The sequence below is a fragment of the Nematolebias whitei genome, chromosome 1 (genome assembly GCF_014905685.2).
Source record: "Nematolebias whitei isolate Nwh7 chromosome 1, NemWhi1, whole genome shotgun sequence".
In the NCBI taxonomy this organism is placed as follows: Eukaryota; Metazoa; Chordata; class Actinopteri; order Cyprinodontiformes; family Rivulidae; genus Nematolebias; species Nematolebias whitei.
Window position 1 is genome coordinate 89802830 of NC_056498.1, and position 23544 is coordinate 89826373.

Sequence of the window (23544 nt, forward strand, 5' to 3'; positions counted from 1 at the left end):
CATGTATATATCCCCAAATTGGGCTAATTGAATAATTCAAATCAGGGTTTTCCAACAGGAGCACGTATGAGGAAAGCCTGGATGTCCTGAACAAGGACCCCCTAAAGAGAGCAGGATGATGAGACTAATCTCTTTATCAAAAGCTTAAATAGATCATGGTCTTTGTGTGTTTGTGTAAGAGTTACACAGAAAGGCTTTTCCATCAGTCAAATGAGTCTCTTTGCACTTCCTCTTCATTCCTTTTCATATTTTTTTCTGACAAATCTATTTCTCATCCTTTTGTTTTAACTACCTGTAAAGAAGCCGTAATCGTAGCCGTCTGCATGAACAGACAGAAAAGTATTCATGAAAATGCTCCACCTCACCTTTGATTCTGCTGTTCACTGGCAGAACAAATGGCCTGAATTCTGCTTCCAGTCTGATATCAGAGAAAAGTTAACATCTATCTGATCACAAGCCTCCTGGGCCCTGAGCTCAGCTCCTTTTCAAGTGACGAGGAGGAGGGAGACACAGTCAGCAGTGACAGGATTGCAAAGACAGAAGGAGGGAGAGTTTCAGGTTGTTTTAGTGGCTATTCATAATATGTTGTGACACATCAGGGATGAGTTGCTGTGATTTCACTGTCAGATTCTCTATGAGCCTGTACAGGCATGATACAAAACTGATTTTTTTTCCCTTTGAGAGCACGTCTGTGTGTCTTTGGGCCCGTGACAAAGTTACAGTCATTTTGATGGAACATGCTTCTCACACAAGGTTGCAGGATCTCACATTCAAGCTTTGTGTTGTGAATACATGCTAACTTCTACTACATCTAATTTGTCCAGTTTGTCCAGTGGTTTATGACATATTTTGCACATACACACAGACAAAAACATCATCGCCCACGTTTCAATAAGGACCAGTCACAAATACGTGACTGTTTTGCACTTCCATGAGAAGAACACAAAACCTTTCACACGACAAACACCTCATGTACATATACGTGTAAGAGTATACCTCTTTTTTATTCATTTGCATGACAAATGCAACAACACATTTTAAATAGTTTATCTGTAATTCAAAACTGAAGAATTTACTTCTCAAAGGAGTTATCTAGTAATTTGACAAAAGTAGCATCTTCTTTTTGGACACAGTTGCACTATAATTGAGCAAAGTATGGTGGTTTGTACAGAAACAAACATAAACGGAGCATTCAGCTGACAAGACTTAAACAAGAGACTTTGTGTGGAAACAAATTTAAAGAGATGTTAACTGTGAAATGTCTTATTAATGCAATTTCCTTGAAAACAGAAATATATCACATCTAAAATTTTAACTGAACATTTAGGTCTTTTTTAGATCTCCCCACCCTGGAACACGAGGCATCTCTAAGGCTACAGAGGGAGTGTAAATAGTGTATTTTAGCAAACACCAGTAATTAGATATAGGCATTTGGAATTCACACCACTCACAAATTAAAGAAGAGTGCTTCCTGTAAACAGACAGTGAGAATGTGTCTACATCATTAGGGTGCCACAATTATACCATGTGAGCTAAAGATACATTTCCCTCCCGCTTGCGTTTGCAGTGAAGCAAATGAAGTGAAGCTCATCTTTTAAACAGTGAACAACACGAATGCATCAATGTGCATTTTAACTGATTTAGCATTGATTTTTTTTTTACTTACAACCCTAATTCTGAAAAAGTTGGGATAATGTGTGCTGTGCAATGTAAATATTACCAGAATGCAATGATTTTCAAATCTCATAATATTATTTACAAAGGAACATAGTAATAAGTACATTACCTATTTAAACAAAAGAATGAATTACTTTGAGTAAAAAAAAGAATATATATATATATATATATATATATATATATATATATTTATATATTTATATATGCATATTTATGTACTGTATGTAGCGAGAGAGAGGGAGACGTTTTGAATTGTATTGGTGCAAGACTTGTGAGACATGATTGGTACTGGACAACAAAAGGTTGTACATGTTAGTGGTCCATAAGGTGGATTTGGTTATTGACATCACTACATTAGCTCAGTGACAACTTCACCTCATCTTCTCTGGTCCAAAGCTAATTTAAAATGAATGGAGGAAACCTGTTCTGTGGTCAGATAAATTGATATATGAAAGTTCTTTTGGAATTGCTGTCATGTCCTTTACGTTACAGAAGAGAGGGACCATCCCACCAGCAATACATGCACATTTCAAAAATCTTCCTCTCTGATGATATGGGGGTACATTTGTACTTTTTGCCTGGGCAGCTTACACATCGGGAAAGACATGATCAATGCATGAATGTATATAGACGCTTCAGAACATTATTGCTCCCATCCAGCAGTAAAAGCACAGGACGGTTGAACAGTTACAGTACGTCAGACAAGAAGGAGACATTCTCCTCCAAAAACTCAGTTCCTAAATATTTACAGTCTGTTATTAAATAGAGCAAATACCTCACAAATGTAAGCATGACTTGTCAAAACTTTTTTAAGATGTATTGCTGTCGTAAAACTCAAAACTACTTTTTTTCCTAAAAAAGCACACAATTTCTTAATGTAAACATTTCATATGTTATCTTTGTTTCATTGTGAATAAAAAATTGATTTATGAAACTTTGCATTCTGCTTTCATTTACATTTTGTACAATGTCCCAACATTTTTAGAACTGTGGTATTTAAAGGATTAAAAATAATGCAAGAGAAAACATTCGGGGTAGGAACAGACACTAAGTGTAGGCATATGAGAGGCAGAGGAGCATGAAGGAAGATTTTTTTTTTGTGCTCATACACGTCATGAATGAATATGTATTTCATGTAAATTCTGCACACAAGCCATATTGTAATAGTCCGAGCTACATTTTGCATTTCTTTGGTCATGCAAACAGGCCCACATATAACCAACAAACAGATGGAGACACGGACTGAATGAAGGAAAGGGAAAGTAACAGAGATGAGAGAAAACAGCCGTTCAGCTTCAAATATGCGCTTCCACCCAGTGTTTCCACAAAAAGTCCATATCAGGGGGACGATGAATAAGAAAGCGTGAGAAAAATTGTACAAATGTGCAAGGATCTAAAACTAACACACTGAATGTAGTCAGAAACACAAAATTCCCAAAGTCTCCAAGTCAAACAGACTTGAATAATTTATCAAATTGTTTTATGATCACCTTCTCACACATGAAATATTGACTCAAGTCAATAAAACCAAGATAGTGGATGTGATTGAACAAGCAGAGGATCAGCTCATGTTCACTGATGGAAGCAGAGAAGAGGAAATTATTGTGTTTGCTTTGATTTCAGAGCCTCTTTTACCTCGCGACCTCAGCAGCTGTGGGACAACAGCCTTAATCCTAAAAGCAAACTGACTTCTCACTGTGGGAACTTAATACAATTTCCTCTTTTTTGAGAAGGGCAAACTCAAGCCACTTGCTTGCTTCGTACAAGGCAATAAAAAGTCAACAAGGGTCATGATTTTCTGCTACATGAGTCATTACCTGATGACGGACAAGTCAGTTACTGTGATAGCGCGAGGTTGTAAAGCTCGGAGTGGCTGGGCACCCAAGAGCCTTTACTTTTCCCAGGTAACTACAGGTAATGATGTTTGAGATGCAGTAAATCTACCGAAGGAGGAGTAAACACTGCTACCAACAACACAGTGTTGTTCAGGATGATTTATAAAGCTGTTTTTAAACCAATTACTCCTTTCTGTCAGTTGTATTTTACTGTGAACAAAGAGTTAGATCTAGAGTTTTTATGAACACACACACATAAAGACTCTGCAGCACCATCAAAACATTTCAACAGCATTTAGCTTGATTTATTTTTCATTCCAGTTCATTTGACTTTCACATATTGTCATCCCATCACCAACATATGAAGTACAATGTTTTTGCCTGTGTATTTTTTGTCTGGCTGTTAGCAAAATATGTCAAGAACCACTGGACGGATTTAAAAGAAACACTCAGAAAGTGATCATTTTTGGAGTCAGTTTAAGACAAGATAGCTGCCACAACCAACTGACCTTACAAATGCAAAATGGCTATAATCTAGTCAATATTACAGATATTTAAAAAAAAATCTGGAGTGGCAGTAGCTGAGACTGAACCCCTACACAAATAATAAGTACTAAAGAATTGTACAATATTTTTTTGTTTAAATTTGCTCCATTAACTTGTTGAAAGTTAAACTTTCTGAAAATATTCACGCAACGTAATTTTACAGCTGATTAACTTTTGGAATAAAAACCAAACCAAAATGGCCACCACAGCTAACCAGCCTTATCAAACACAAAAGCAGCTATAATTCAGTCAGATATTGCGCTAAAATTTGTAGTGGTTGTAGCTGAGACTATTTCAGAAACATACTTCAAGCACTACACATTGCATGACATCCGTGCTTGAAACTTTGACATTAACTGCTAGCATCAATCCTGTTAGCAAAACGTCCCATGAATCATCCATCCATCTATTTTCTGTACCCACTTCTCCTTTATGGGTTTCAAGGACATGGGGCCTGTATCCAGCAGTCATAGTGCAAGAGGTGGGGTACACCCTAGACAGGTGCATGTCTATCACAGGAAAACACACAGAGACAAACGAGACACAACCATTTTCATTAACCTGGACAAGTCCTGATACAACTCTTAAAGTATCCACTGGGTACTCATCTACATCTGAGAACGTTTTGGAGTCACCCTAACTGAGGATGACTTCTACAGCTAATCAACATTAGCAAACACAGTCAGACAAATTTACAGATATTGTTAAATTTTGCAAGGTAGTAGCTGAGAACCGTCCTCACATACCCCAAGAGCTAACACATTACATGAGGTGTTGTATCATGTTTTGAACTAAATGGCTGTAAACTCGTCCCTTTTATCTTAATATAAAACACACTGGTAGAAACACAGCAGGTTCAAGGACTGCTAGGCCTTTAATTTATTGTTGTTTTACCTTCTCTTCCCAGTGTTCACACCCTGAAGAAATCAAAATGAGAATGCTGTTTGTGTCTGCCAGCTACTCTACTCCCACCTCGTCATACAGACTGAAGAAAAATCAAAAGAACCACATACCTTTTATCTACCCACAGAGCCTTACATGTAAACAGATTACTGGTAAAGCTGGACACCAGTAAGACAATTATCGGACCAAGGATCTTGCTCGATTACGTCTAGACGATGTCTAGACAATACACACACACCAAGCAAGACGCGATGCTTCTTAATATATATTCATGTATATTATTATTTTGTCTGAAAGAGCTTTGGCATTAGTTAATAAAACCCGTGGTTTAAAGTTGTGCTTATCATTTTGTTAACAGTGAAAACATCTTTGAGCTGCTCAAAGAGCCAGTCAAGTCACGCATGGGGAATATAACACAAACAAGTACAGGTCTCTCTTCCAGTCTGCTGGACAATCGGGACCAATTAATGAGTGACTTTGAGGGGGACATGTAAAACTGAATCACTGGACTAGCGGAGGCTGGCTGCTGATTGTCTGGACCCCCTGTCCATGTCCATGTTTGCCACCCAGGTTCTGAAATGACCCAATAAGATGCATGACAACAGCAGCAAGTCTGTGGAGGCTTGACCTTGTCAGAGGGCACCAAACATGGATGGATGGACACATGACAACATCAGGAATATTTCCTACATCAGACTTAGCCTACAAAACATAGTTATAATTTAGTTTTACAGATACTGAGCTAGAGTTTGAGATGGTAGTATCTGAGGGTTGTCCTTAACACATACTTTGAGCACTAATATTTCTCACAAGATGTTGCATTATCCTATGAGGTTGTGCATATCATCATTTACAAGATTTAACTAAAACAGCTATAACTCCATCCCTTCTACTCATAAGATGATCGTAGTTTAAAACAGACATGAAAGGCAGGGGGTGAAAGGTGTTTCTTCAAGGAACACTAACGCTTGTTTTGTGTGTGTAGGTCAAACATTCATAAACCATCAACGTTCACGCTCAATAATCCAGGTAAAAAATCCAACAAAGTTAAGTCAGATCCTCTGGACGGATTATTTTTGTTGAAATGTTTCATCTTTCATCCAAAAGACTTCATCAGTCTGAGGAGCCACAACAAACTCAGTCTTAAAAGCACCTTCACATAGTGGGTCAACCAGTTTGATGGTGCTCAGGTGGTTTGATGAAAAAAGTTTCAACAAAATGAAACCGACCATATGAACTGAATGAACTTTGTTGGATTTTCCACCTGGATTACTGAGCATGAACTTTGATGTTTTGAACCACTTTGGCCATGGCTGCCTCAGACGAGTTGGCGGGGGAGAGGGGGGACTCCGGAAACCACCTGAGCACCATCAAACTGGTCGGCCCACTATGAAGGTGCTTTTAAGACTGAGTTTGTTGTGGCTGCTCGGACGACTGATGAAGTCTTTTGGATGAAAGACGAAACATTTCAGCATAAAGAAACTGTCCAGACGACCTGACTGAACTTTGTTGGATTCATAAACCTTATTTCTGGCAATTTACAAACAATACTGGTGCACAATACATAACAATTCCATGCAAATAAAAGAAAATTATTAGAGTATTTTTCACTTTATACCTTTGTAACAATTAGGTGGACCACATATAAATCAGCACATTTAATTGTCCAAAAGGCCTAAACTAAATCACAAATCTCAGAGGTGGATATCACACAACAATCAAGAATCTGAGGCCAGCAATTTAGGCAAACAGTAACACTCAGCCTTACAGGGAGCCATTTGTTTTGGCTCGGCACGCTGTTCTCTTTACAGTCAGGGTAATTGGTGATACATATCTAATATCAGCAGTCATCGCCTCGCTCCCAGGACGACTGACCAGCGAAGAGGAACCGCACAGCTTTCAAAAACAGAGCAGACACTCTGCTCCTTTCTCTCAGCTCGCATCCACATCGCTGCAGCTGACCAGTTCAGTGCCTGAATGTTTTTTCTGTTTCCTTCGCACGCCAGCCCCTCGGAGAAGCCGACGGGTGTCCTTACAAATTCACACAGGCAAAGAGGAGCACTTTATACTGCGAGAAAGAAAAAGAGTACATGAGGGACTCCCCACCATCACAGGCGCATATGATCCTTTAGCTTTTCCTTTACCCTTCAAACATTACTTGATATATATATATATTTTTTTTTTTTTTTTTTTTTTTTCAAAAGAGCATGATCCAAGGCTGCAGACGAGCTTCTCCAGTGCTTATGGGTATTAAACAAAGCAGGCTGTTGGTAGCCACTAGTTAACACACAGTAATAGAGAGGGGCTAATTAACTACAGTTGCTCTGTGACTTTTTTCTTGCTTGATGTTTACAAAGATCTCTCGAAGAAAGGGAGGAGAAAAATAGAAAAAATAAGAGGCTTTCTTCTTTGTATGCTCTTTAGGGAGAAAGGAGACACCCAGAACTGATTTTAATGACATGTGTGAAACAAATGTGATCCTCCCACAATTTTTTTCAGTTTCTGCCAATGGAATTTAGTGCTAAAATACACCATGGGCATTGTGGTCAAAGCATAAACACCATAAGTGAGGATGCAGCATGTGACAATTGTCACCATATGTAAAAATAAAAGGCAGATTGTTTTTCACATTGCCTTTTTGACACTGACAAATCTCTGCAAAACATCTGCCAGTTGAACACTTTTCATCATCTGTCTTCTTGTTAAATGACATATTTCAATAAATATTTCTCACGATGCCTCCTTTGTTTTGAATTGAGGATGCACCTCCATGTGAAAAACAGAGACTTTTGTAAACCGCCGGCCAGTGACCCGTTAAGACAAAAGAGCAGAGCATGTGGTCTTCTCTGTGACAGCCCCAGAAGAAAGTAGGAAAGAAGAAAAGAAGAGAAAAAGAAAGGCCAGTTCTTAAAGGTTTTCTTCTGTCCAGCATCCTTCCTCTGAGCTTTGCTCTTGCTGGAAGGGGACAGCTGGAGGAGAGAAGAACGAACAGTAGATGATAAGCAGACAAGGGGGAAGAAATCAGAAACAGATTAGAAGTTGGAGGAGAGAAGGAGACTCGCAGAAAAAGAGCAATGAAAAGATAAAAGAAAGAAAGACAAAATTAGAAATGTTAGAAAATATCACAACTTTTTACGCTGAAGGACAAAAAAGTGACAGAAATCTTGCCCTCAACATCACAGCTAATGTTGATTAGAACGTTTCTTGTTTTTAAAGGTGAATTATTGTTGGCACCCAGGAGTGAACTGTTCTTCAGGGCCACATGAGAACGCTGACATTTTTAAACGCTGAAACATTTTGATTCTGTGACCTCTGACCCCAATCCAAACCTTCTGATATATGTATCACTTTGTTGTTTCTCTTTAAATTTTTTGTTTATTATTTTATTTATTGTTTGCTATTTTTTGCTTTACTTTATTGAACAGAACCCAGAAATGACTTCTGTTGTGAAGTGGTGTAAATGAACCGTACCTAATTTTTACCGTTCAAACTTGTCAAATACGTTACTGCCTGAATAGAAAAACCAAACAGAGAGTGAACAAAATGCAAGTTGTGAAATACATAATAAAATAAAAATATATAAAATATGTGTCCTATTAAAGCTTTAAGCCCCTAACTGGTCTACAACTGTTTGCAACAAGTTAAAAACACAAAATTGCAAGAAAAAATAGAACATTTTCAATTGAAATTAAATTAAAATTTTACTTATGACATATATGTATAAAACAAAGAATAAACGGCTTCATTCTTTCCGCACTCCTACAAATAATGTGCAATTATTTTATCACAATTTAGTTGCAAAGTATCCTAACTTTATTTCATTAGTGGCCTTCACTGTATATGTCCAGTGTCTTTTTTTTGTTTTGCTGACTACTTTTATTTGGAATTGTTAATAAATCTTGTTTTTGCAGCCTTTGTTTTGTATTTATGATATTTCAGGCCTGAGGACTCATTAAGGCTGTCCACGATGGTAAATAGAATAAAAAGAATGGGTAAAATTTAAGAAGCAACAGAGAAAGTAAAGAAGGTACATAAAATAAGAAGATCAGCAAAAACAAAATAAGATCAGTGTTGAAATGTGTGTGTGTGTGTGTGTGGGGGGGGGGGGGGGGGGGGGCAAACAAAACTTTAATAATGAGGAAGTATTAAATAAAAGTAGGCAAGAAAGCAAAAAATAAAACCATATAAATCTGCAAACTTAAAGAGTGAGAAAGATGTAACAAATCTGAGAAAAACATAATGGGGATGAAAGAGAGTGCATAAGAAACAAAGAGGTGAAAGACAGAGAAAGAAGAAGGAAATACAAAACGTGGTGTTTGAGAGTGAGTGGGAGGCATGGAAGCCCCCCCAAAAGGGGAGGGATGCATGAGGAGAGAGAAAACCAGCTGACATTAAACTGAAAGAGAGACTGAAGAGTAGGTGGGAGACGAGGGAAAACTGCAAGAGGAGGACGTGAAGATGAAAGTGTGCAAGAGAGGGGGAAGAGGTGAAGCTGTCAGGGAGAGAGAGAGAGAGCCAAGTGCCAAACAGATAAATAACCAGCTTACTGGGATTACCAGTGAATGACACAGAATTTACCCGAGCCAAAGTGACGTGGCAGAGATAGCTCTTAGCCCATATAAACCTGAACACAGTCCAACATGTCCTGCGGTCCTGTTGTCACCGCAGTCTGAAGCTCTTTGTGTTCATGTGCAAGCTTTAAAATGAAAAGCTCTAACGCTGGTCGGAAAATGCAGACGGACAAACACTGAGCACCACGAACTCCTTTTCTTCACCCAAAGTGCTTTGACTTGAACAATTGTACGATTGTGTTTTGATTAACATTTTAACAGCACAAATTCAATAGCCAAATTCCACTTTTAGGTTTTAAGGCTCCGAGTATAAAAGTACAAAATTTAGTATTATTTAAAAATACATTTCCAGGTTATTGGAACTCTACCTGAAACAAGAATAAAGCCTTTATTAGAAGATATGATCATTTTAATGTCACCACAAGTTTTATGACCTTTATAATCCCAGCAGTGCATGAATTTTTAAAATCTGAATGTTTTCTCCAATGTTTTTTCGCCTTGACTCAACTTTAGCTATAGTTTGCCAACAACTTTTAATTCCTGCAGAAACACAGCACAACAAAGTGCATTGTGTTTTAAAGCCACTAATTTCCAAACGCCAACGAGCACACATTTATCTGCACTCTACCTCACTTTTACCCTCTGGTGGGCTCTACAGCGAACAGAAACCTTCTACAGTCGGACAGAGTTGGGAAACAGAGATTTGAGGTGACAGAGAGATGATGAGCTAGAGTCATTGGAGTGGGGCAAGCATAAGGAGCGAGTCTATAATTGGAAAGATGTGAAAAATGAAGTGTCAGTTTGGTCAATAAGGGGCAAAGGTCACAGAGGCAGGAGCCCAAACTCGGTACAGAGCACGCTCATTAGAGCAACCAATCAGATTTTGGCTGGCTGCTCCAGACTATTACTCATCAAAGGTATAGAAGGGCGCACACGCTTACACAATATCTCTTTGTCTCCATCTTTGCCCCGTTTCACTGTAATTTCAGAGCTCTTTCATCGGTCGGCTTTCTTTTTTCACATTTCAGTTTTTGTTTCAAACTAATGTCTACGTCTTCAGTGCTGACCATTACTGAGGAGTGACAATGAAAGAGAAAAAGTACCATACGTGAGGTAAAACACACAGAAAGGCTCAGTAAGATCCAACACAATGTGTGTGTTCACTTTTCAAACTGGAAGGCCTGGCAGCGTTCAGGTTCTACCTGCTGCCACTGGCAACCCTACAAACTGCTCAACTTGACACTGCCCTCAATAAAACACAACGTAGAGTTACTTTTCTGTTGTTTGTTTGCAACCACAACGTGACTATGTTCTCCTGCGGCTGCTCACACAAATATTCTCACAACGCATTGAAACTGCGTCAAATCAGTGCATCCACTCACGCCAGACAATTCAGCTCTTGATTGCACAATCTTTCACATAAAAAAAAACACATTTGTATTTTTATGGTTCCTATTTTGCTTCAAGTCTGTAAAAGTATGTCTCAAACTAAAGGCAATAATTTGTTGCAAATTATTTCAAGCAAAAACAAATTTTCCATTAAATTAAATGACATCTAAGAAACTTTCCTGCTGTCTGCTTGGCAAATTATTCTAATCAAGTGGACTCTCATCATGGTTGTGCTCTTGTTATACTCTTCTGCTGCATTAACTCTTACCCTGTTCGCTGCTGTTGTCTCCGCTGTGTGACGTGTGCCCGCCGCTGGAAGGTCCCGGTGTTCCTCCCGAGCGCGTGGACGCCGTGTCATCGTGATCTCTGTTCCAGGACGTCTGTCGAGAGGAGAGACAGAACAGTCAATATGTAAATGTTTTCAACTGTCCTATTTTTTGTACCTCATTTTACAAGAGACATAAAAATACACAAAATGACATTTAAAATGAAATCATCCTTGCCAACTCTTAGGCCTGTCATGCAGTAAGGAAGGTTTTATGGAATGCAGATTATTAGGACTTTATGAAGAGGCGAATAAAAAGCAAACATGTTGCTTTGGTTTCCAGCTTTCTGAAGCATGCAATCCGCGGCTGCCTCCATTTGGCTCAAACCACTAGCAGATGAAAATACGAAACAGCTACAACTTAAGATAGGGTACAGCAAGCGCCAGGGAGTGATGTCATCCAGGCAGAGGGAGCGGGAGGTAAATAAGTCAAGGATTGCCACATCAGTGTAAATCCTGTGTTTTTGTCTAACAATGTAGCAAAAAAGGAGAAAATAAACATAAATGACCTGTAATGTAAAATGAAATTTCATTTTGGGCAACAGAACAGAGACATAATCAAATAAGCAAATGTTTTCCCACAGTCAAACAAAGTGAAACAAAATACTGCGTGACCAATCCAACTGAGGCTGAGTGAAAACAAATAAAAGAATTTAAGGTAACTTCAGGAAAAACCTGGACTGAATCCAATCTGTTTTAGCTGATGAGACAGACTCAGGACATTCGAGTGTATATATATATAGTAAGTTGTGTCTAAGGTCAGATGAGTGTCAGCTGCTCACTGGACAGTGGTTAGCAAATGGCCCATAGAGGATTGAAAACATAATAACCACACACCACAAACAGTGTAAAGAGACAGGAAGGCAGACAACAGATCACACAGTTAGAGATGAATCAAATGATGCCTACAAACAAACAAATGCATAAATGACAGAGAAATACAGAAAACTCTGCCCCATACAAAGCAACTAACTGAAACCACACCAGATGTCTCCCAGTGCTTTGCGAAGCAGCATTAGTGCTCAAGACAGGAGAAAAGAGACCTCAGAATAAGAGGAAATAGAATCAAATGTCTTAGATACAACTCAATTTCACAAACAAACAAAACACACGTAGCACAAACACTTATCGAGCCTCGTCCACACACGTGCGTTAGCCTATCTTTGCTCTGTGAAAATCAAATGAAGCAGATATCAAGGGGGCAATGTGGTGCTCGCATCTCGCTTTTAGGGCTTTGTGACGAAATGAGTGATAGAAACCCACATGGAGGAGGAGAAAAAGGAGAGGAGAAAAAGACTGTGGGGAACAACTGGTTTCAATTGGGATCCTACAGTTGGCACTGCTGCTGCTGCTGCTGTGAAAAGAGTTTAACTTCATACAGAGAAGCAGACATTATTTCATGACACAGAATTTGTTTAAAACTAAATAAAGATGGAGCAGAAGAACAGAAAGAAATACGAGTCAGCAAATTTTAACACATTTGGAGTGTATTCATGCTCGTTTAATGTTCCGTGGCTATGAAATTATAATCCAGTGTTTACAGGACGATGTAATCATTTTCTAAATTAGGCTTTGCAACAAAAAAAAAAGTCACCACACAAAAGCATGACTGAAATTTTGATCGGGTAGATAAATGTTGATTTTAACGGGGATAAAATACCAAGATGATTGGTTTTTATTTTCAAACTCTCAGATTTTTTTTTTTTTTTTTTGCCGACCATAGAAGATGAAAAAAAAAATAAAAATGAAACACCCATGCATGACCGACTCCAGAGAACATCAGATGTGAGGTAATCCAGAACATATGCTCAAAACACAAACAGTTAAATACAGATTTTGCCAGTTCTTTTGGGGGAAAAAAAAAAAAGTGAAGCGTTTAAAAAATGAGCAGAACTTATTTATTCAGAGATCTGTGGAACAGAATTGCATACAGGATCCCCGGGGACGTTAAGCAGCAAGCAGTGAAAAACTCAAGAGCCTCCGCTTGAAATAAAGGATGTGATTTTTTTATCCTTTTTCTTCTAATTCTCTAACAAATTCCATTTGAAAATATAATTAGAAAGTGGAGGGGGAAATGGCAAACTACTGCATTAGCTGTAATTGAACAAAAGAGCGCATTGCCTGCTGGGAGGTGGCCACTGAGGCCCCATGGGAAAGGGGGCGGGGCTGAGACAGGGCCTGGTGGCATCTCTGCGGGGACGGGGCGTTTATTTATAATCACACACCGCCCTTGGATGGAACAGGCCCAGCACTGATCTAACATGCAATTAATACACACATGGCTGAGATAACACAAGTACACACCAGTCACACACACACTCAGATACGCTGCTCTTGGTCACTTCGCTTGTGCAAACACTTCCATGGATACAAATACTTTTATCTGCCTTACACAAATACATGTGCACCTGGCTTATTATCAAAAGCACTCACCTTGACCAGAAGATACACAGAGAGCAAGAAAAACACACACCCTGTGCCAACAACACTTTAAAAACACAAAAAGTAGAGACACCTTCAAAATATGTAAATTCACAGGAGGAATAGATGCATAAAATGAAAGCTGAGAGAAAGAGCCGTGTCCTTCCTGGTTCCCTTAATGAGCCACCATATAGTCTCTCCCTGTTGCTCTCTCTCCCCTCGTTTGAACCGTTTCTCTTCTCTCGCATGTCATCTTGTGCAGGATAAAGATTAATTTGACGCTTAATTGTTCAGTAAATTCAATTTTCCACATTCTAAAGTTCTTAAATCTTCTAAGTCAAAGAAACACTGTTTTTGAGCCACACATACCTTCCTTCCGTTCTTTCTTCCCTTCTTATTTTATCACCTTTTCTTCCCCTCCCAACTCTTTCTACATCAGCCTGATTCGCCGTGAAAAGATTTTCCTTGCTGGAAATTCTGATTCTGCTATGATCGGTGAGGCATTCCAATCCCATGCATTCTCTTTGTGCCCCGTCTAAGATGCAAGAACGGGCTTCCCTTTCTCGCTGTGCCAGGCCCCGTATCTTACAGGCGCTCATGCAAGAAACGTTGCCTTGCCAGTTCACTCACAGTAATAAAGAAAATGGTTCAGGTTGTTGTGCTTTGCACGCCCCCCGCCCCCCCACCACCACCACCACCACCACACACACACTTTGCCTTCCCTTTTTCACTCAGAGAAATCTTTCGCGATGTTATGGATATTTATTTCTCACTCAGTGCCAGCAAGCATGCAGAAATAATTGCATGTGCATACTTAACAGCACAAACATAAATATCTAAATAACACCCCCCCCCCCCCACACACACACACACACACATACCATATTTTTCGCTGTACAAGTCACGTTTTTTTTTTTTGCATAATTTGCATGCCCTGCCACTTATACACTGAATCAACGTTTTTTTTTTTTTTCCCCACATTTATAAACCAGTTTTTGGCTAAGGTTTGACCGTTTTCATTCATTCTGACTGAAAATATTGAACACTACCATTTTCAGCCGCTAGATGGCACGCGAGTAGTTTGGCATGCCGTTGTGTCTTGTAATAGGTAAAAGTGGCTATTAATGACACAATCGGCTTGCCATACCCTGCCACCTTCATCCATCTCGCTTGGAGCAACAGTCAAATCAGTTGCATTTTGCTGCGTCGTCCCAGCAAAATGCAGCTGATTTGACCATTAAAGTCCTTTTATTAAGTAAAAGTTCAGCTGAGACAGACCTTTACTATAAAGTTGAGCAAACAAATAATTGTTTTAGGTGGTTAACTTGTTAAATTTCGATGAAATGCACAGCCACTCATCTCTTTGCGTGTGCCCGCTTCTGCGAATCGGCTTTTGAAATGCAGCTGATTTGACCGTCAAAGTGCTATAATTTTGAACAAACAAATAATTGTTTTTAAGTGTTAATCTTGTTAAATTCTTGTTAAAGTCACTCCAGCAGCCGCCATTTGGCAGCCAATTGATTTCTGGCACAACACCGGACCACAGTTCCGGGTTGTCACCAGTGACGCGTAACAAATGCGATGCGTCAGCGGTGAAGCATAATAAATGTGACTTTTTTATGGATTTTTCCACTTTAATAGACATATTTGGACTTTTGTGACTTATAGGGCAGTGCGACGTGTACGGCGGAAAATACGGTGCAACACATATAAAACCTAGCCGGTCAAAGCAGATGGCTGCTTGTCCTGAGCCTGGTTCTGCTGGAGGTTTCTTCCTTTTAAAAGGGAGTTTTTCCTTTCCACTGTTGCCACTGTGCTTGCTCAGGATGGGAGACTGCAATGAAGCCACGATTCAACTTGTCTGATGGATTCCTTAGATAGAGAACTTTACTAATGGGCTTTTCTATGTATGTGAATGTTCCTGTAAAGTGCCCTGAGACAACTTTGTTGTGAATTGGCATTATATAAATAAACTGAATTGAAATTAATTGAATTTCCACATGTACACTCCTGCACAGAGGTGCACCTGAACGACAGTCAGGTTATTCCATGACTGAGAATGTCTGATGCCTCTGTCCTCTGTGGTTGTTTTCTTTAACACAGTTTTTGACCTTTTGCAACAGTGCCACTTCCTTGAGCTGAAATCTGCGACGATGCCATGTGTTGCAGCAGTGAGATGGCCTGCAATAACTTCAGACACATTCTCGCACTCAGCCGAACGCTGGTGGGAAAGCGGTAAATGAAAGGGGCTGAAAGGCCAGCTATTGTAAACTCTTGTTTACTTTGCTTTCCACTGTGACTAGATAAAGCAGGATCTGCCTCTCTGATAACCGGCCAGGCAAGTGCTTGCCCGACAACCTCTGCTTTCTGAGCTCTCTACACCCCTCTCCTCCCCTTGCTGCAATATTAGTGCTTCCAAAATGAAAAGAAAAGCTGATAATAGTATGCGTAGAAAAGAAAAAGTGTTTGTGTGGAGGGGGGGAGAACTGCAGAAGACCCCCTCCCTCCCTTCTCCACTCTCTTACCTCCTAACTCTTGACAATAGACAGAGGAGAAATAACCTTATAATTGCTGAAGGGGTGAGGAAGAAAACTGGATTTGGTCTCTTGAGTGTGTAAAGTATGCTATGTTGAATAGCCGTCAGGTACTCTTCAATTGGCTTTTTCAAAACTGGTAGGTTAACCTCATAAAGACAAGCAAAGATAATTACATGTTTGAGATAATTACCCAAGCTCTCAAAGTCTGTTTAGATGGCACTCGTGGAAACTGATTTTTAGTTCTCTCCACGGCCTTTTCCACTTCAAATTTTGCAATACGCTCCATGATTATCCGGCAAGTGCTGAAATCAAAACAAAAACCTTAACTGCGGCTCTTCCAGCCACGCTGACTAATCACAAACAGAGCTGCCTCCCATTTTTTAAAAACTATTATTTATTTAATTATATTTTTGTGAATAAAAAGGCAGACATGATGATTTGTTTTGCACTGGACCTTTCTTTAGCCTAGCTTAGCTAATTTGCAGCCGCCACGCTTGGATTTGCTGAGTAGATTCCTTGGAGACAAGCTGTTTGTGACGGAGGCCATTGTCAGAGACTTGCAGGGGGTTAAGGGGGAGAGGAACTTTCCATTAGCTAAGTACACATGTGTTAAGCCAGGTTATTGTTTACTTAGCCAAAGAAACCACAGCATCCAGGCCTCAGGGACAAACATGGCCGCTCATCATAAGCAACAAGAGTCACAAACCAAGAACTTTATTTGTCGTTGGGATCTTTTGGTTCAACTAAGCACGACTTTCCAGCAACACTACAAGATTTTTAAAATAAACCAATTAACCACAAAAAAATACAGAAACACAAATTGAATGGCAGCATTTAAGAGGACATTCCTAATCTTTGATGTCACTCCAGCATCGAGTTGCATAATCATAATCACCCCTACTTGTTATTCCACCACAATAATGAAGAGGCTAAGAAACACACGAGTCACGTGGTCTCTTCTTTGTGTCACTTGTTGAATCCTCAACAGCCGCTCGGCATTCACATCCCAAAAGAAAAAAGAAAGGAGTTTAGGGGAGGAGACAGAGGAGGAGAAGAGAAGAGGGGGGAGGGGGTAACTGTGGGGGTCAGCCCTGTCCTCTATTCAAATACAAAAGCTGCTATTACCAACAATCACTACAATGATTCCAAAGTTTGTATTAAGAACAGCGGCGCGCCACTGTATGAGAGCGAGTCGGCTGAAACTCGATCCATACCTCAACGAGAGGCGGATAGATTAGCGATAGCAACATACTGATTAGGAAAATAGTGCCTGAACCCAGCAGTCATGGTTTCCATTGGGTTAGGAGCTTAAGGGAGGGGGGAAGGAGGTCACTCTTTGACAGCCAGAGTTACCTAAACCAACACTGCTGGGTAGTACTGACCTGGAAACCCGCATTTGTGAAGCAGAACAGTGCCATTTGTTGGGAAAAGATACCACGATAGTGCTATCAGGAGTAAATTCTTACACAGTGACCACAACGCACACAAGCAGGGTATGTTTAGGAAAGATTGTGCAGCAGGTACGGAAAACCTCAGACGTATAGATGTGATTTCAGATAGTCAGATGGCTCACATTCTTTTTACATGATTTCAGCATGCCGAAAAGCATCCTCAATATAAAAACACCCTTCCACTGAATTAACTCGCATCACAGTTGATGAGCATTCATAATCATTTAGGACTTCTGTGTCTGCATAATGTCGGACAGTGAATATTTTTTTAAGGAAGTTTCAATTATTTCCAGCCCCACTTCAGCCTGCATGGCTCAATCAAAGAGGAACTCTTGAGACTTGGAGAGTCCTCAGCACTATTAGCAATGTTCAGCTTCAACAGCAAAGAGCACTGGCCCTGTGCGTTCATTAACAAATTGCCATACCCCTCCCTGTGCTTTGTGCAAATAAAGGCAACCGTGCAAAAATGACGTGCCGCAGAGGTGACAAACTCTCAGACTGTAATGAACATGTGAGCCCGATCAAACTGAGACACAAACAGCAGATTACGCATGCCATATATCCACAACTACAAGATGAGCTGAAATGCACACCACAAAACTCAGCGTTCACCTCAAAATAAATCCTCCTGCAAGTGAACTGCAGGCTCAAAGTCCATCTAATGGGGCAGCACAAAACTTGTAGCCTAAGTGCAGGTTTTCGGTGTGCATGGTAACTTTGTACAAGCCGGCAGGGAAGGAGTTAAGGAAGTCCAACTGGTGCTAACCAGTCACTCCACTCACATAGCACCTGAGGGGGGTGCTGCATTTATCAGGCCAGTCTGAACACACACTTGCACACAACAGCAGCGTGCACACAAACACACACACACATATATGCATAAACTTGCACAGAGAAAGACAAACACACATAAGCATCGGAGGGTAAGCCCAAACTAGCTAAGCTGCATTCACAAGCCGGTGCAGAGCCTCTGACATTTTCACCTCTTAGCTCTGCTTTCTTTAGAAAGTGGCGCTCAGTGTCCCTCCTTACTCGCATGCAAACTAAAAACACTAAAGTAAAAACATAAAAATATACAAAACAACTACTTTTATGATGCAAGGGTGAATAATGCAGCAACAAAAGCTGGATTGTTGAGTTTAATAAATTCAAAGTATTTTCTTTTTTTTCCCCTGACATTTTTTTTTCCCTTTTTCTGCTACAGTCGCCTCACTGGAATAAATTGGTTTATGAATAAATGAGCCTACTTTCTCCATCTTGTTAACATTGTTCTTTCGTGCAAATTCGGAGCGTTTCTTTCCAGTCCACTTCAACTTTATGCCCGAGGGCATTTATTAAAAATACATATGGAAAGAGATAATGCACACACAATGCAAATTTGTTAAGGGGTGTCACTGCGTAACAACGGCAGATAAGATGTCACCCAAAAAAATCACCCACAAAATTTGAAAATATGCTGCAAGTTAGTCATGAAGTGTGTTGGTGTTAGACAGACAATACAAGTATTCAGCATTAAGAGGCGTGCACCCTCTGCCTGTTTGGATATGCCCATTTACACACACACACGCACTTATGCTTCTAAAACATCAGCCCATCCCTCAACGTTACACATCTGTCAAAAAGTTTTCCTATATATCTTGATCCAACCTCCGCCTGCAGGTCATTTATATTATTCTGTCAGCGTAAACATGTGGGGATTAGTCCTGGATTGGCTACACAGGAACCATCATTATATTAAAATAGGCCATGTCTTCATCTTACAGTCAATTAAAGATGTGCATGAGTGCCCCAAGCACAACATCATTTTCTCCTTACCTAAAAACCCAAGGGTTTTAACTGATTATTTCCATATAACATAAAGGCTTCATTTTGACCCATCTATATATAAAAAATACTGAAAAAAAAAAAAACTTTTTGAAAACTAAATCCCTGAGCGAGTACAACACAGTTCAAAGAGACACTTAAATGCACGAGTGGCGTCTCTGTTATTTAATTATGTTCCTGGATTAAATGAAGTATTATCTTCCGCGTGATCTTTCTCATTTCCATAATCAGACAGAAGGGCTGGGGACGACTGGGTAGTGGTGTACGTGTGCGTGTGTGACTGGGAGAGTGGGTGCGGGGTGCATCTTCTCAGTCGGGCCCAGCTCCTCTCCCAGCCCTGCCATTCAGCTGCCCAGCACATAAAAGCCATGCTGCCTCTCTCAGACCAACCACTCAACCATATGGAAGGCCCTGGATTTAAATTATTTAACCTAATCGCTCCATTACTTTTTATGTCGGCCTATCCAGCTAATCCCTTTAATTTGGACACCACCAACCCCCCCCCCCCCCCCCCCCCACACACACACACCTTGCAAAGCACGGGCTATAAACTCCTAAGCCCTTTAAAACTCTTGGATATGTGAACTTATCTGTATCCTGTTTATATGGCTGATGCTAATGTCCAAAATATGGATTTGCATAATTCTAATAATAGGTTACTCTTATGATTATTTAACGGGAGCGCGCGCGGACTATTACAGGGTCATGTGGGTGCGCATGCGACGTCCCCGGAGTGCCAGCAGTCAGTGGAGCACATAATGAAGGCTGTGGTTATCTGTGGTATCTGCACAAAGGGAAACACTTCCTAATCTACCTTTAATGCGCGCTGCTTCTGGAGAACCAGCCGTCCTGTTCGGGACTGAATCTGCGCGAGGAAAATATATCGGGGGAGGGGGGGGGGCGATAAGCAATGTGCACTCATGTCTAAGGAAAAATACTGACAAGACGCGTAATGAACCGTGAACTCAACGGTGGAGAAACCGAGGCATCTTCTTCTGAAGCCCATTGTGCAGCCCATGGAGACCCCCCCCCCCCCCCCCCCCCCCGCGCGCCGCACACACACACACACGGAGCTCCGTGTAGAGGTTCAAAAAGAGAGAAAAAGAGAGAGGGGGTGGGGGGTGAAGAAGGCTTCTAAATTAAAATGGACATGAAACAGGTCAAGTTTATGGCGATGCTTTTTCGAGGTAATCTTCCCGGGTCGGTTCCGGGTTCAGGTCTTAATGGAGCAATAATAGAAACATTATTCTGATTTTTTTTTTTCTTTCATTCCGATGGAAACGGCTTTAATCACATGCAAATAACAGCAGAGTGGAGCGATGGCCTAGAATAGATGAATAGCCAGCAGAGGGAACACACGTGCACGCACATACACGCACACAGATAGAGAGATGTACCTGATCTAGAGCCACCGATCTTGTGATTTCCTCGCTGTCTGACTTGGACCCCCCCTCTCGGTCGTCTATGACCAAGTCGATGGGCATCTTGCCTTTCAAGCAGCTGATGTACCGGTGACAGAAGTTATCACACAGCTCGTGTACCTGCAGAGAAGAGGGGGGGGGGGGGGGGGAGACGCGTCACCCTAAATCCCACATGACACCACCCAGCTCCAAAATGACAGTTTTCAGGCCGTTTTCACAACTTGGACATGAAAACAATTCAAGTTGCTACAAAACTTTATTTTTTTTTGTGCCAAACTCATTTTTTTTCTCACAGAATTGTATTCAAATGAAATAACTTGAGTGCGCGCGCGTGCTTTGGGAGCAGCGGCTCACTTGAATTTCTTTCCCCTCAAAATAAAGATATCGTGTAAAATTGACAGTGACAGAGGCTCAGAGGCTACAACACGCTCAACACCCGTGCTAAATTCATCAGCGGTGCCCCGGGTAGGGGCCATTAGCCAAGGACGACCCGCCTGACTGACATTTAAGGTAAACTGTTTAATTCTGTCCACTTATTGCATTATCACTGCCAACGTGAGGTGGCCTGCAGGGAGCGTGCACGCGACAAGTTCAGCTTCTTTTGGTCAGTACAGTGCTCTTCTACAGTGAGAGGGAAAAGCTTGATTTTCTCTCTGCGTCAGAGCGTTTCACCCGCTGCTCGGTCTGCCCACAGATGGTCGCATGCACCCCATAAATAAATAAATAAATAAATAAAATGCAAACTTTGCCTAGATATGAACATGGAAGAGTTTTTTTTATGGGGAGCAGGGGATGGGGGTGTCACAGAGATATCCGTTCCAGTTGTAACAGCTTGCGTCGTGATTAAATGCAGAAGAGAATTGGCCCCCATGATTGATTTGGACGCTAATTATAACCGACCAGCAAAAATACATTTATGTAAATGTCCAGCCTGCATACATCCAGTGTCTGCTGCAAAGAATATTACCTTCTCCAGCTCCAGAAGATGAAATCGTAAAACTTGAATGGCTTGAATCATCTGAAAAATTAGAATAACAATAAAAGATGAAAGTGTTCACATCTCTTGATATTAAACAGAACACACTTGTTCTCCCCTCCCTCAGTACAAGAGGAGGAAAATGTCCAGAGTGGGTTTTATTCAGCTTATTGCAGTGTGTTTAATAAGCCTCAGAGTCGGAGATCTATTAAGGAGGTTGCTCCAACATCACATCAAGTGAAAAGATCAGAGAAAAAAGTCCAGTCCAAAGATGTGTGATGGCAGACACTTTAGGGGTGGGGTGGGGGGTGTCATCATATCAAACAACTCAAATGAGGTTTTTTTTTTTTTTTTTACTTTTCAGCTGCTCGTGGTTAAGTTCAGTGAAGATGCAAACAGATGGTTAATTCAGATAAACTATAAAATAATAAAACATCTCTTACCAGATTATCCAACTCTGGATTTGATGAAAATAAAGGTTTTTCAGCTCGAATCTAAAAATAAATTAAATAAAAACCACATATTAACATAAACGTTTTGACTTCAAAATGATTTCACACACTTTTGCAAAAAATGATGCAATAGTTTTACTTTTTTTTTTGCGCACAACAGAAACATTTTACGCATGGCTTTAGCTTGCTCTTTTCCAAACACAGAGGTAAGCGGTGCAACTTTTGCACGTGCATGTACGAGCAAACTTTGCTGACCTGTTTTGCAAACACTGCTATGTCTTCATTGAAAGATTCCGATGAACAGACGTCTCCTCCCGCCACTCCGGGCTCTCTGGGGGTGCACGTCGCTAATTCACATTTCTCAAAAATCAGTGCAAGCAAAGGGAACAGGGGGTGCCTGTGTGGACACACACACACACACATACACACACAAACAATAGCAAATGTCACCAGAGAGAACAGCAGCGGGGTCAACCCTATTCCCGGCTAGATTTAGCCAGCGCCTTGCTCGCCTTCAACAACTCGCCCACAGAGACTGACTGACTGACTGACTGACTTCTTTTAAATTTAACACAAGCTGCAAAAAGCGCACGGACCCCCTGATTAAATCTAGTCGCGCCTAACAGCATAAAGCCTGAGAGACTGTCAAACTATTTTCTTGCACAAGGATGGGCTTACAGTTTACAGGTGTGTGTGTTGGTGTGTGTGTAGGTATGTGTGTGTGTGGCTAAATTAGCCCACGTTTCTTGATTATTTACTGCTCATCCATTTATTGTAAATACAAGTGTTGTAATAAGCTGAGGCAGCATTTTAAAGAGTGCCATTATATTGAAAACATAACCAGTCTCTTTTTTTTTTAATTTACTCCTAGAAATTAATAAATAGTGCACATTTTTGGGAGAAATTTCTTTAATCGTGTGTTTGTTGTAATTAGACTGACGTCTGGCAGAATTATTAAGATACTGTTATTTTTCTTACATAAATACATTTAAAAACAAACTTGGTGAATTCCTTTTTTATTAGCAATTTTGTGATTAAAGTGGACATTTTCCTTATAATCGATTGATTTTTTTTTTCTAGAGGAAACATAAAACAGCAGGACATATTTGAGGTAGACACAAAAGCATAAACTTTATTATTATTATTACTAAACCTGGGGGAGTTGTCAGGAACAAAACTCCAAACTTTGGTAAATTAAACGCGCAAGAGAACCTGC

General features: G+C 40.4%; 1 protein-coding gene across 1 annotated transcript in view; it reads right to left on the reverse strand.

The window, feature by feature from the left end:
- meis1b (Meis homeobox 1 b) overlaps window positions 1-23544 on the reverse strand; it is an 87482-nt gene that overhangs the window by 61305 nt on the left and 2633 nt on the right. The window contains exons 3-7 of the mRNA XM_037681172.1: window positions 22584-22725; window positions 22320-22370; window positions 21868-21918; window positions 20877-21020; window positions 11190-11301 (exon numbers count right to left, since the gene is read on the reverse strand). Of these exons, the coding sequence (XP_037537100.1) occupies window positions 11190-11301; window positions 20877-21020; window positions 21868-21918; window positions 22320-22370; window positions 22584-22725 (500 nt within the window). The remainder of the gene's footprint in view (window positions 1-11189; window positions 11302-20876; window positions 21021-21867; window positions 21919-22319; window positions 22371-22583; window positions 22726-23544) is intronic.